Source organism: Rhincodon typus, chromosome 12, assembly GCF_021869965.1.
Source record: "Rhincodon typus isolate 14 chromosome 12, sRhiTyp1.1, whole genome shotgun sequence".
NCBI classification, from domain to species: domain Eukaryota; kingdom Metazoa; phylum Chordata; class Chondrichthyes; order Orectolobiformes; family Rhincodontidae; genus Rhincodon; species Rhincodon typus.
Window position 1 is genome coordinate 42,764,056 of NC_063343.1, and position 15,363 is coordinate 42,779,418.

The 15,363-nt window shown below is 39.6% G+C and overlaps 1 protein-coding gene across 4 annotated transcripts in view; it reads right to left on the reverse strand.

The window, feature by feature from the left end:
* slc25a48 (solute carrier family 25 member 48) overlaps positions 1 to 14,552 on the reverse strand; it is a 34,027-nt gene extending 19,475 nt beyond the window's left edge. For 3 of the 4 annotated variants that reach the window (XR_007263396.1, XM_020530610.2, XM_048603843.1), the window contains exons 1-5: positions 14,356 to 14,552; positions 13,638 to 13,681; positions 13,433 to 13,504; positions 13,065 to 13,320; positions 3,768 to 4,037 (exon numbers count right to left, since the gene is read on the reverse strand). Coding sequence is in view for 3 of the 4 variants with exons in the window: in XM_020530610.2 (XP_020386199.1) it covers positions 3,768 to 4,037; positions 13,065 to 13,320; positions 13,433 to 13,504; positions 13,638 to 13,681; positions 14,356 to 14,404 (691 nt within the window). In the remaining variant the exon portion in view is untranslated. The remainder of the gene's footprint in view (positions 1 to 3,767; positions 4,038 to 13,064; positions 13,321 to 13,432; positions 13,505 to 13,637; positions 13,682 to 14,355) is intronic. The other variant, XM_020530611.2, reaches the window with a different exon arrangement.
* Between the last annotated feature and the right edge of the window lie 811 nt (positions 14,553 to 15,363).

The window sequence follows — 15,363 nt, forward strand, 5'->3', positions numbered from 1 at the left end:
GAAGTCAGAGAACAAACCATATTGTCAAATAACCATCAAATTTCACATTTGATATATTTCTTCATAGAATATAAATGTAAGAAATAAAAGTTAGAGTATACAGTCATTTTGTAATACATCACTTGAGTATTGCTAAGAAAAGACACATTTTGTTGAAGAGTATTGTCTAGAATCATCAGGACAATTCACAACAATAACAATGTAAAGGGAAAACAACATTTATACTGTATGGCAGGACACAGCCAATTGGTTAGTAACTGGGCTCTGTTTGGTAGGGATTTTGCCCTGAGAAGTAAATCAGAGAATGGTTGTCACCTATTTTGTTGAGTTGAAACAAGCACAGTGTGTATACATTATTTATGTTATGCATTTTCTGGAATGTGCAAGTAGACTGTGAGCCCAACTGACAATCTTAAATTGGTTGTCAGTATCATTCTGTGGACACTTAAGGATTATTTTGTAAAATACTTTTGGTCCTGAAAAGTGCCCAGTCTATCTCAAGTCACCCTAGAAGGGTAAGATATCTCAAACATTTGAACAACAGTTGAAGCTAACTATTTCATACTGCTGCTATGTAGTAGCAACAGAAGTGATGTTTCCCAATAATGGAGTTCTGGTGTCAAGCCAAAAACATGTTTTGCCTATCACACAAATGAGTAATGTGGTATATGAATTTCAGTGCCAGTGTGATGTTAAGTCTGGGCCTTACATGCAGAAGACCAGCAGAAAGTATCAAACAAAATATCCCTTCAAACCGTTTGCAACAAACAAGGTAGCAACTGTACCCAACCAGCCGATGCGTGTGAACCTCAAATTAAATGTGATTCCATAATTGGGCAGTGTTTGATCAATAATCCAGAATATATGAAGAATTATACTAAAAACACATTTAAGATTGTCCGTGAGGCTTGCAGTGTGGTGCACTTGCATGCAGTGGAAGCTAAATATTAATATGTAGGGCCCTGTTCTTTGCAGACAGAAAGGAATGTACACATATTGCACCTGTTTCAACTCCATGAATGGTCGTTCTCTGGTTCATTTCCCAGGGCAGTACTTTTACCATTCAGAGTTAACCTGCCTGGTTTAATACTTAAACAAAGCTTAATTGTCAGCCATCATCTAACTGAGGCATTCTCCATGGCAATAATCTCTCAGAGTCCATATCCATCAACCAGCACTCTCCTTCCATACTGTATAAGGACTGTCTTCCCCTTTTATTTGCATATTTTCCTGATGAGTTCAAGATGAAAAGCTTTGTGCCTTACTTCGGCTATACTCAAGCAGAGTATATGATGTGTGCAAATTTAAGGAGCACTGATAGTACTTTAAATACAAATACACAATTAAACAATAAACAAAGGCTCATAAAATACATAGACTATATAAAAAATTCTTGCATTTTATATTCCCAATCTATTTCATTTGTTCAATTTACATATTTTAGAAAGGATTGGCTGCTGAGCTTTGGAAGGACTCATCACCCAAAGTACCTCCATAGGATCACACTCAGCTATTGAAGAAGTGAACATTAATGAACAGCTACTACAAACCGATCCTCAAAGTACTGAAGGGAGCTCTCACAGCATGTAATCCAGAACTGGGAGGATGAGGGCTATTTATTTCTTATCAGTGCTTAACAAAGGAATTGTAGCACCAATCTGCAAAAAGCAACATTGTGTGTCATAAAGAAACACAGATATGGAACAGCACATAAGGCTTCTTTGGTCCATTGTGCCTTTGCCGGTTCTTCGAAATAACTTTCCAATTGGTCTCACTGTCCTGCTCTTTTGTTGTTACTGCGCATTTAGGTGTTACCAGACTGCGCAGAGCGCAGATGTTTTTAATGACCTTATAAAGAAGGAGCATGATCTTCTTTAGTGAACTATTAGTGCATGCTGGAAATAGTGGCTGACTATGCCTTGAGGTTTTTTTTTGACAGAATTTCTGCATTAGTAAGAGATGTCCCTTTGGAGGATCCTGCCACAGATGTGAAGTCCTGTGCAAGCTCAACAGCACACTGTGAGATCTGGATTCCCAGACCTCCTATCCCATCTGGAGCTATGATTGCTCACCCCTCACCAGGCACCTCATCATCATCCTCCCTTTCCTCCTCTGAGGCAGTGATGGGTTTTGGGTGCGAGTCTGAGGAACTGGATATGGAGGAATCATCGCAGTAACATGAAAGAGTATTTTCACTAACTGGCCATCCAGGAACTCCAGATTTTTTTTAGAATGACTGTTTCAGAAGAGAATCAAAAAAATTATTTTCTTCAAGCACAACAACTGTGTATAGACAAAGGACATAATAATGTGAATGATTGCAAGACATTCTAGATATTAAACAAGGCATGAACCTCATTGCAATATTATTCTTTGTAATTATATGTAGGAACACGAAGGAAATGATGGTTTCCTCCGCAGAACATTAAAACATTTTGCGAGCATTTTCATAGCCACTGTTTTAAAAGGCATATTGTCCCTCTTACTAAATAATCATATTTCTTAAAACTGTGAATAATTATAATCATTGACATGCATTTTGTTGTTGCCTTATTTAGAGTCCTGCACAAATTTTAGTGCTGTAGAAATGTTGTTTATGTTTCAGAATATTACAGCCAAAGATTTTTAAATGGCTTCTGCTATGGCAATGTTGCTTCCCTGCCAAGCATAATATATTTGATAATTATGCCCTAACTTAATTTAAGACTTGGTGGTACTTCATTAAAAAATGTTCTTGTGTATAGTTACTTTTTCTTTAAATATTATTGTCTCTTACCATAAGCAAATAATAATAATAATAGCTATGGTTATTTTCACTAATTGCATTGATAAAATTAATTAAGTTTATTTATTGATCAAATGGATGTTGTAACTCACTACTGCTGGTGAGTTAAAATGTTTTTCACTGGAGATGCAATGGTTCTTATTATCAAATCTACTTACTTACTGCTATGAAGAAAAGTCCAAAATTTATTAGATCTGTGGAGCTCTAAGGCCTTCCCGTGTTCGAAAATTCTTCAAAATTCTTAAGGTTAGTATTCCTAAACTGAGAGAATGCAACCTGCTCACAGGCATTTGCTATTAGTGCTGTCTAACAGGAGAGGCCAATATCTGTTGTATCCCATAAATCAAGACTATTTTAAAACATCTTGTTAATTTCAATGTGCAATACCTATTTGCGATTAATTCAATTCGAACAATAGAAACAAAATAGCATCCTTTCAATGTTAATCTATTGATCCAAACCGAACTCAGAATGACAAGAATGAAGCTTAAATGTCCATAGGGCTTCCCTTGATTCTCTGGTTTGTGATTAACATAAACACAATCAAAACACGGTAAACAATATTTACTCTGGGGCTTTAGTGGAATTTTTGCTTAAATAACAGAAGATGACCTGGAGAATCTCTGTAGAAATTAACAGTAAGGGTATATCTCTTGATCTCTTGTGAGCCAACAGATATGAAACTTAACTCTGGCATTCTCAGTTCATCTCATTGCAGGCATGAGTTCTTAGTGCAAAACATCCTGTTCTTTCGAAGTAATTTGTCTATGACTGAAAGAAAGCACAAAAATGCACTGGCACTGAAAAAAAGACGCTGCTGCTATAGTAGAGTCTTGTTCTGAGCTTCGTAATGCACCAAGTGATATATTGATGAATTAATCACCAATGAAGTCAGCATCCTGCATTTCAAAAGATTGTCAAAAAATTTAATTACAGAAAAGAAAGCATTGCACACACTTTCTCAAATTTGAAGAACTCTTACCTGCCACTCCGCCAGCCAACCACACACAAAATAGATTGGGTGCTTTGCTCCCCTCGGGTGTCATCCAGTCACACAGCAACATGTAAGGAACAAAGTATAAACAATATCCTGGAACATCTCTGAGGTACATGGCTCCGACACCTCGATAGAGTCCAACAATGCCTTCAGTCCGCAGTATTCTGCTAATGCAGTGCACAGGCCCCCTGTATAGAGGCTGAGCATTCAGTGCAAGGGAGTGCATGGCACTCGCACCAACCAAGTTTAGTTTAGCTGTAGAAGTGTAAAAAAGATTTAGCAAATATTGAACGTAGCTAATGTTCCGAAACAAATCAGTTTTGTTTAAACCATAAAAGTGAAAAGCTTCATGACATCGCAGAATGAGAAAGAACAACTAAATGAAATCAAGATGTAAAAACATTGCGCCCATGACAACATTCCACCAACTCTATTTATCACCATGAAATGATTGAAAATATTTAACGTAAGGATAGCCTGGTTCCTTGGAACTATAACTATGCACATTGAGGAAAGTTAGAAGAGATTTTAAGGACACATGTGGGAATCAGTAGTGGAACTTGGCCTTAAGTTGATGGCATTGAGATAAGTAAAACAGGGGCTGGAAAGGCCACCCTAAGCAATTGAATCACAACTCAAAGGCAAAGGAATCACAAAAGGTGATGCATATGGAACACCACGGGATTTATGTCTTGCTTGCAAAAGTGCTAGCATGGGTGCGCTATGTGTTCATGTCAGCATGAAAAGGGGGAAAATCATGATGCTACTTAGTGTGAAATGCACATTTGTTACCTGATCTAACATTCCACACATTGCAGCATCTGCTCACACTCAAAGCATTTGCAACTAACAATTCATCTCCCAGCCAGAAGCAGTGCTGAAGCAGCCACATTTCTCCAAGAATGTAGTCACTGAACTCAAAAATTCTCAACTAAGCTCATCAGCTTGGAATGCCCTGCTGGATTTCTGCTCTGAGGTTGGTACCCCAGTATTAGATGAAATTCTGTGTCTCAGTGCCACGATGCATTGATGTGAGATGCTTGATATGATTTTAGAAACATTGGGAAGTAGTGGCCAATGTGCATGCTTCCAGCTGTTCAATTAAGAACAACAGAAATGCTCCTAAGGCTGGAAGGCCAGAGAGTGTGGCCCATTGTCAGGGATGGATGCTATGGGTGCAGATAAGAGATGGAGAGAGAACAACTCAAATTAAAGATGTCCTCTTAAAACCCAGAGGCTTTCTGCAGGTAAAAACTGGTCACAGTTGCCAGGGTGCCATTGTGGCAGAGGAACCCCTTCATCAGGTGGCCTGTGGCCACATCTGTAGCTGTGTATAAGCTGTGGCTGTAGATTAAAAAACCGGGATGGTTCTGTGGTCCACTTTGTGAAGTTATATTTTAAGTCTTATATAACAGGCCCTTATTTCTGGGGTAATATTTCTGGGGTAATAATTCTGGGGTAACCCAGAAAAACTGAATGCAGGAACGAGTATTCAGATTCTTAAAGGCAAAAGATACTTAGTTCAGAAGTGCAGCATGTTTGAACTCCAACTAGACATCGTTAAGTTTTATATTTAAAAAAAAAGGCAAATATGACTCAGCAGCAGGAGTTGGCCACCAGTCCTTCAGGTCTACTCCATCATTCAATAAGATCATTGCTGATCTTGTTATGGTCTCAGCTCTATTTTGTTACCTAAACTTTACTGCATCATCTATCAAAAATTTAATTCAGCCTCAAATAATTTCAATGATACAGCTTCCATTACTGTCCGAGGAAGAAAATTACACTTACTAACAAGCCTCAAACTCTATCTTAACTCAACTCTATCTTAAGCACTTAAACTGTGACTCCACAAGAAACAACCTCTTGATATCCACTCTATCACCTCTAGTTCTTCTAAGCTGCAGGGATATTGGTCCAAACTGGTCAACCTTACTTCATCACAGGGCTTGTTACCTTTATATTACATCTTAAGCATATGTTTGAATGCATATGTTGGATTTTTCATTAATCTTGGATACTTGATATTCGAAGTACAAGAAGCTCACTGACTTTCGAAATGATGAATAAGTCTTCTTTCAGGTTAAGAGAAAAAAAATGTTAAGAGATGTTGAGATTTTAAGCAAGTATAGAAATGGGGGTAAGGTGGGGAAAGTGTTTAGAAAACTGTGTCTGTGTGGGTTTCCTCCCAGTCCAAAGATGTGCAGGCTAGGTGGATTGGCCATGCTAAATTGCCCGTAGTGTTCAGGGATGTGTAGATTAGGCGGGTGGGATGTCTGAGGGTCAGTGTGGACTTGTTGGGCCAAAGGGACTGTTTCCACACTGTAGGGATTGATTGATTGGTTGATTGAAAACTGGAGAAAGAAAGGAAAAAAAGTTGATAGTGCAAGGCAATGGGTAATGATAGTTGGTTAAGTAAAGAATTTTTTAGAAAATGGTTTTAGAGGTGTAAATGACAATAACAGAAACATCAGAGAGCTGTCTTCTGACATACAGGAACATGTTAAGATCTGAAATTGTTAAACTGAATGTTCAGTTTGACAGGTTGAAGAGTTCCTAATCGAAAGATGGAAATGCTGTTTCTGAACTTAACTCCGGCTTTAATAGAACAGTGTAGGAGACCATAGACAAAGAGGTCGAAGTGGAAATGTGGTTGAGAATGACAGGTGACTTGATACTCAGGATTATGCATGTGCTCCCTAAGGTGGTCACTCAATCTACATTTGGTCTCCCCAGTATACAGGAAGCCCCAGCGTGAACAGCAAACATAGTGAATTAAATGCAAAGAAGAGTAAGTAAATCACTGTTTCACCTGGCAGGAGTGCTGTGAAGCCTGAATGGTAGAAAGGGAGAAAGTAAAAGGGCAGATGTTGCATCTCCTCGGTGTCATGGGCCAAGGAGGAAGTGCTGTGAGTGATTTAGGAATAGCTGAAGCATTTGTGGAGGGTACACTCTCTTTGGAACAATGAATGGAAGGATATATTTGGAGATGGCACAATGCTAAAAGTGTCAGACATGGGTGATCCATTCAATATGCGGGCTGGTGACATGAAAGCTGAACCTTATTGAGAGTCTGGAAGGGAAGGGTTGAGAACAGATCTATGCTCCATGTAAGCTACTCGGGTGCATGGACTGGGACAGAAAACCAGCACACATCCCATGATCTTCTGTGCATTACACGGCCACAAAGCCCAGGCCCTACTGGTTGGCGCTGAGCAGTTAGCACTCAAACAGCTGCTTGGATGGCATTGGAGCTCCAGCTCATGACCAACAAACGCAAGTCCTGTTGCAGGGATGCCACATGGGGTTGGCTTATGCAAGGGCAAGAGGCCAGGCCACAGCTCAAAAGCCTCTAGAAATGGAGGCTCCTGGGTAGTTCACAGTCTGCAGCAACCAGGAGCACCAGACAGCACAAGGTCCAGGAAGCAGGCAACCATTCCAGAAACGCTTAATGCAATAGCAAGTTACAGTACTTTTTGATACTTTAAAACTTTGCTGACTTAGTAAGTTTAAAATATGGCTAAAACTAAAGCAAAGGAGTCTTCAAGCTTCTTAGAAAGAAATTCTGTGCATGTTTCAAAAAGAAATGGTTTTCCAAGATCATTAAAAATAGAAATATTTTCAACATGCAAACTGAAGGTACGAAACAATGAGATTTTCACATCATCAAACTGGTGATTTCCTATGCACTGTTTGCACTACAGCAAAAACTAGAGGTGAGGTCAGCACTGAGTAAAAGCCGCATTTCAGTCTGGTGGTTCTGGAAGCTCTCGACATTGACATATGCATACGAAGATACGGATTCAGTGCAAAAGTAAGATAGTTGGAACCTAAACCTTCTATGCTACTGAACAGGATCACTACTGATGTAATTACTTCACATCCTTGCCTACTGCAACACTGCATCATCCTATCTCTTCAAGAATCTATTCACCTCCAAGTTAATAAATATTCAAAGACAACTTCCACTACATTTTAAAGAAGACAGTTCTAAATATTCACGACTCTCTGTAAGAAACACAGTTTTCCATCTCAGTCTTAAATGGAATGATTCCTATTATAAACTGTGACCCCCTAGTTCCTAATTTTCCAGCATGTGGAAACATCCTTTCCACAACCACCCTATCAAGACCCTTCAGGATCTTGTGTGTTTTAATCAGTTACTTCTTATTCTTCTGAACTCCAGTGGGTACCAGCCGAGCCTGTCCAACTTTTCCTCATAATACAACACATCCATTCCATGAACTGGTCTCATAAACTGTCTCTTAAATATTTCCAATGCATTTACAACACTCCTTAAATTAGGAGACCAATACATTACATCGTACACCAAGTGTGGTCTCACAATTACCTGCATAATTGAAGTATGACCTCCCTAGTTTTGTATTCAAATATTCTCACATTAAGTAATAACATTCTATCAGGTTTCCTAATTATTGCTGAACCTATAAAATAATATTTTGTGATTCATGTTGCTGCACTTCAAAACTCTATTCTCTCGTCATTTAAGAATTTTTAAAAAATATTATCTTCTACCAAATTGGACTGTTGCACATTCTCCCACTTAATTACTCACTGTTCTGAAGGGTCACAGACCCCAAAATGTTAACTCTTTGATATCTCTTCACAGATGCTGCCTGACCTGCTGAGCTTTTCCAGCAATCTCCATTTTTGTATCTTCCCTATCATAACTGTTAAGCTAACTGCACTATAGTTTTCCGCTTTCTATCTCCCTCCCTTTTTCAATAAAGGAGCTATGTTTGCTATTTTAAATTCCAATCGAACTTTCCTAAATCTAGAAAACTTTGGAAAACTAACATCGATATGTCAACTATTCCATTAGCCATTTCTTTTAAGAACATCCTTTTAAGAATAGAGGCGTAGAGGGATTGGATATCCATGTTGAAAAACCCTTTGCTTTTCAGCAGATCTTTTCATGGAAAGTTCAAAATCATCATATCAATTTCTAATGCATATATTTTACAGCAGACATCACTAGACAGAAATCAAGAGTAGGAATACTTGTTGATTTTTTTTTTTACCAAACCAAAAACATACTGAACCCAATTGCAGTATATTGACCAGATTGAGATCAACTAAAAATCTATTTATCCACTGAACTAGTCAAGGAAGATTTTGAATTTCTGTATTGTAATCCTTTTGTATTTAATTAATTTGCAAATGGTAGATGGGCAAATTAAGAAGACTATTAGATGACATCTGATATGGTGGTTTCTTTGCATTCTTCGAATGTCACACAAACTTCCAAAAGCAAAACTCTCTTCAACTCATACCTCCTTCCTTAAACAAGGAGTATATGGAACTCATTACATTTCCCTTTAGATTTCTGGATTTATGTGTAGTCACCATCATTACTGCTTTTATAGCAATACAAAGACCAGAGGGTTCAGTTGAAATGCTTACAGCATTCGGAACCCTCAGACTACTCCAGTGGCAGACTGTGTTCACTTGTCAGTTCCTTTCCATCAACATTTTACAGACAGTTGCACAATGGAGAAGCAATGGCCATATCCAACTAGTTACATGTGTTTGGCAGATAGCTAGAAACAGACAGCAGTAGTAGCACTTATTGCAAGAACTGCAGCGACATTCACCTTTCCCTTTGCAAATCCTTTGCAAAGACTGAAAATTATGCTAAAAACTAAGCTCCTAAAGTTTTGCATACTGGGAGTGAAAGACAAGTGTAGTCTTCGACTGATGTGGTGTTAGGAGTATGGGTTATAAAGGGACAAAGGCACACAGACATAGTTCAGCTCCTAGTTTTAGTTTGTCAACTTTTATATTTATATACTTTGATATTGTTAATTTAAGAGTTAACTATCAAAATGTATGATTATTTAGAAAACAAGAAGGAGTTAGTTAGAGTGTACAAGTTCTTTTCAAGTTCAAATTAAGAAAATAGATGTAAAATTGAGATGGTGCAACATGATGAGTTTACAAGACATAAGACACAAGATATAGGAGCAGAATTAGGCCATTTTGCCCATCAAGTCTGCTCTGCCATTTGATTATAGCTGATATGTTTCTCAACCCCTCCTCCCCATAACTCTTGATCACCTCACTAATCAAGAACCTAGCTATCTCTATTTCAAATACACTCATTGACTTTGCTTCCACAGCCTCCTGCAGCAAAAAGTCTTTTCCCATTTAGAAAATATTACGCACCTCTGTTCTTCCTACCAAAGAGCATAACTCCACACTTCCCCACACTGCATTCCATCTGCCACTTCTTTGCCCACTCTCCTAGTCTGTCCAAACAAGCACCAATATTGGGAGCAAAGAACACAGCTACAGTTAAAAGCAAACACTGAAATAGGAAATAGGAAAACAAACAGAAGAGAAATATTTAGAAACTGCAATTTTGGAATAACGTTCCAGCATCACAAGAAATAACAAGTTATAGAATACAAATAGGACAATGGATGAAGAGGATTTAAAATACAGAAACAGTAAAAGAGAATATTGTAAGACTTTAGCCCCACTCATCATGCACATTAACACAGCAAATAGAGCCGCACTCAAAATACATGAGGATGGTGGATGAATCCAACTTCAAAAGTCCCCAACACATCCAGGAAAATTCCCAGTGGGAGGGCGATCAAAGAAATGTCTGCCCATAATTCAAATGGGAGATTAAGCTTTACATAGAAAAGTACAAGACAATGCATTCTGCTAGAAAAAAACTGGAGAAATAAAATAATTTAAATAGCTTTTAAGGGGTGTCAGTTACAAACATCAAATTTATGGACACAAATTTTTGAAGCATGCAGGATGACCTGAGAAGAACGTTAAAAACCATGGGATTCTTGGCTTTACTATTACAGAAATTGAGTACAAGTGCAAGGACGTTATGATGAACCTTTATGAAACATTGGTTAAGCTTCAGTGGGAGTACTGCGTTCAATCCTGGGCATCATACCTTAAGAAGATTGGCAGAGCCCCAAAGTGAATATTACTGGAAAACCGTGAACAGTTTTCAATTCCTTATCTAACAAAAGATATACTGACACTAGAGGCAGATCAGATAAAGTTCAATCAGCTGATACCAGGTACAGACGGCATGTCTTACAAAGAGAGATTGAGTAGGTTGGTCTGAATTAATTGGAATTTAGAAATGACCTTATTGAAACATACAAGGTCCTTAAGTGGACTTGAAAGGTTAGATGCAGAATGGCTATTTTCCCTTGTGAGAGAATCTAGGACAGATTGCATAATTAGAACAAGAGTTCACACATTTGTGACAGAGATAACGAAGAATCTCTTCTCTCAGAAGGTAATGAACCCATGTAATTGTTTGCTGCAGAGGACTGTCAGGGCTGGGTCATTAAGTACATTCAAGATTGAGATGGACAGATTTTCACTCAAAAAGGGAATCAAGGGTTGTAGGGAGAAGTGCTGCAGTTGAGGATTAACAGATCAGCCATGGTCTTATTGAATGGTGGAGCAGACTCAATGGTCTGAATTGCCTACTTTTGCTCCTATGTCTTCTGGTCTTTCTAGAATGCCACAGGAATGATACAGCCCAGTTACAAAATGAGACGAGAGAAACTGGTTTGTTGTGATGGAGGTGCTCAAAATTATGAATGGCTTCAACAGAGAAAATAAAGATAATTATTTCTAGTGCAGAAAGTTCAGTAACTAAATTACACAGATTTAAGATGATGGCAAAAGAGTTAGAAATGACATGAGGAAATGTTCCATATGTAGTGTGTTGTGACCTGGAAATGCACTAACTTACTTAATGTTGGAAGTAACTGATAACTTCCAAAAGAAAACCGGACAACTACTTGGAATGAACATTACTGGCAAAACAGCAGAAGGGTGGGACTTGCTAGGTGGCTCAACTTATGACCCAGCACAGCACAACAGGTGAAATGATTTCTTTCTGTACTTAATCATTCCCTGTTTCTCAATATGACAACTCAGAGATCATATAATAATTACGAAGATCAGAAACAAAATCGATAATAGTAGACAAAGTCTCCAAATGAAGATGTAATGCTAGCAAGAAGTGCAGAATACCACATTTGAATGAGAAATTGGGGACTCGGTATGCTTTACTGAAGAAGAGTCGCACTGAAAAATTCTACTCTGATGGTTATTTCTTAAATTACACATGAGGAAACATACACTTATACCTCAAGGAACTTTCAGCTGATAAAAGAAAGAGGTAATTAAAATGGGCAGCAGGAAGGTGAGGTGTAAAAGGTGAGTGAAAAACTATTATATTGTTCATCAATAAACCAAATTATTTAAAAAATTAAAACTTACAAGATGCATTGATTTTCAAAAGCAAATTTTAATAGTTAAAATTATTTATCAGAACAAAATTCCTTCACAGGAATCAGTGTGTCACATTTACACAAATCTAATAATAAATATAGACACAGGAAATTATATTCTGAATTGGTGAGGGGGGCAACAGGAAGTAACTCAGACAGTAACTATGACTGACACAGATAGGTCTCAAGTCAAATCATTGTGTTAGAACAAGGATTGAACTTGACATGTTTAGATAAAGTGGACAAATAAAGTGGACAGCTGCTGATACTATCAGCACCAGGGAATACTGACTAATGATTATAGGTAAGAGGAAATGCAAGGGAGAACTTTTTAAAACAATTCAGAGAGCAGCAAGGACCTGGAATTAGCACCAGAAGGGTGCGGAAGTGAATCTGATTAAAGAAAATTGAATGTGCAGAATGATACAGCTAAGAAACGGGGTTGTTGGTTTGATCTACAAAGAGCTGACATGGACTAAACAGGTCAAATTTGCATCCTCCTTTGCCATAAGACTGACTTCAAATTGGACTATTACTGCGCAAAGTAAATTTAGTCGGCGGAATATTAAAAACAAATGCTGAAAATACGCAACAGATCAGGCGGCATCTATAGAGTGAAACAGTGCAAAGGTCGACAGTTTCTGTCGACAGATACCACCTAACTTGTTCAGTATTTCTAGCAGGTGTTTTTTTTGCCAGATTTCCAATATTGACAGCATTTTGCTTATGTAAATCCAACACTGGGTTTGGATCTCAGCATATTTACAAATACAGTAATAGATTTGCCAAATGAGGTCCACCGGGTGCTAGAACATCTCCCGTGCTGTGCCTCCTTCCTAAACTGTAGCTATTTTTATTGGTTGAAAGCAGGTCTCCGGTTCAAGGGCAGGGTCACAAGAGCACCGCCCCCCCCACCCTGTAAGCTGAGCCCACGATGAGGAAGGGGCGGGGGGTGGATTCCTCTGTCATTGAGCCTTACCTGGCCTCAGAGGCTGAGTCTGCATTTGGAGTCTGATCTTGACCAAATCCACTGGGGCACCAATGCCCACGGTGACAAGACCCACCACGGCGCTCGCAGCCGCCACGTCCGAGAGAGCGGGACTTTGGCGGAGGTCATCCCCGTACCGATAGCGACAGATGAACCTCTGAGCATTCCCGTACACACCGAGCGCCACCGAGTTGTAGACGGCGATGCTCGCTAACGGAAAGGACAGCCCTTTGAAAAAGCCGGCCACCTGGAAGTGGATTCAATCACAATCAGCGACAATCCGCACCTTCATTTACCGCGTTTTACTCCCGGGGGCAGACGGAATATTAATGAAGTGGACAGCAACAAGCAAGACTCACGTGTTCGTTTCTAAAGATTGTTCGCACACATTGCACTGTGTTGGTGTAACCCTGACCGGCTTGCAAGCGAGTCTGTAAAAAGCAATTAAACTCTGAAAAGTCAGGCACACACTCGTTTCGGCGACTTCAGCCGCGACATACAGAATTTTACATCAACAAGAGTTTCCCAATCTAACCGTGACAGGAATTGGAAGTGGAAATTTACCTTCACCGTGTCCAGGGGGTGGCCTACGATCACACTAGCCGCACCTACCATGAGGGGGGAAAAAAATGGGGTTGTGTTACAATAACAGCGGAATGCACTTCCGAGATTTAACCCTGCAAGGGCCATGGTGAGTAACTGTGCAAAACGATCTGAATCGCTGTGAAATACCATGGACACCTACGACTAAGTAAACCGCCACATCGCAGAACAGGAATAACAAATAAAAACAAATATGCTGGACAGACTCAGCAGGTCTCCTGGTTTCCAAAGAAATCACCATCGGACTCGAAACGTTGAAAAATAAAGCGTTTCCCTCTCCACATTGGCAGCCAGACCTGCTGAGTCTCTTCAGCACTTTGTGCTGTTCTTCCAGCATCCGTAGTATTTTGCTTTTACTTCGGACAGAGCCAGGATCTGTGGTGATTGTGAAGATTGAGGAATAAAGCTCTCCAGCAGTTTAACTGGACCCTCCGAGCCGCCACCGAGTCACACCGTCGGTGAACAAGCAACGCAGTAAATCAAAGAAAGACCCAGCACCAATACGAATTCTTTCTCTTAAATTAAATTATTATCCTTTTAAACTTCAGTTTATGAAGAATGTGAAATGTCACATCAGCTTGTTGAACAATGGAAGTCGTTTCAAAGTAAATTAACTTGTAACCAAGGTGATTAAAAGTTTCAACTGATGGTGATTTTCACATTGTATAATAAAACCTACCTCCGAACCAGCCGGCGATAAAATCGTCTAGTTGAACGTTAGTCCCCATTTAAACGGTAAACTGTAAGTTCTGGACTCGGTTAACACTCTGGCCTCTTGGCAACATGAGGGAAGTTGGCGGAAGCGAGTGGCTTTCTGCGTCTCCGTGACTCCTCCTCCACCGACTCGGGAATAACACTAACAGCAGCATTGCCAGCCTCGGATGGACAGGAGTGTGGGCAGGCGAGAGGCGTTCGAAAGGGCTCAAACTCCGACAACCAATTGGAACTGCTGCTGGAATCTGCAGCACCCCCTCCGCTGCTTCAGATATTTGAGAAATGCAAATTGCATTCCGTTCACGGGCATCTGAGGTTGTTCCTTTCAGTTTTGCAAAGCCATAGCTCTTTAATTCCACACCCCTCCCAACATACTGAATTGTAGTTTCTACGGTTACCTGGGCAATGCCTAGGGAGTCGGTGATGAAGTAAGCGAGGAGGGCTTACAGTAAATAGATACCCCGATGCTTAAGCGACTGGCTTCCTCGGAGCTTATGAACGATGTTGGAGTCCGCTACTATTTGTGAATGTAGTTGCCCCGCCCACAGCCTTTTCACAAGAAGAGGTTCGTATTTCGTCGGTTTAGCGGTTAAAAATACTGGGGGAAAAACACAGAAGGTGCAATATTGACCTTTATGAAGAGAGTCTGGAACTAAACAAAGAGTTAATATGTTTTTCATGACGCTATCCAGGAATCTCCATTTTTAAAAACAACTTCATAAAAATATGCTATGGCATGATAGCCTCCATTGAAAGTGTTCTTATTCAACTCCAGTTGGTGTACTAAAATGATGAGATTGTTGGAAAGCTGTCATTAAGATGGTATTAGTGAACAGGCCTTTCTGTGGATTGCAGCCTTGCTGTTGTGCAAAGGCTAGGATTCTCCATTGCTCCCGAGAGCAATGCCGTCAGGAGTTCTCAGCTCCCGGCAGGGCCACCCATGATGGAACCGGATAAAGTGCAATCCAAAACA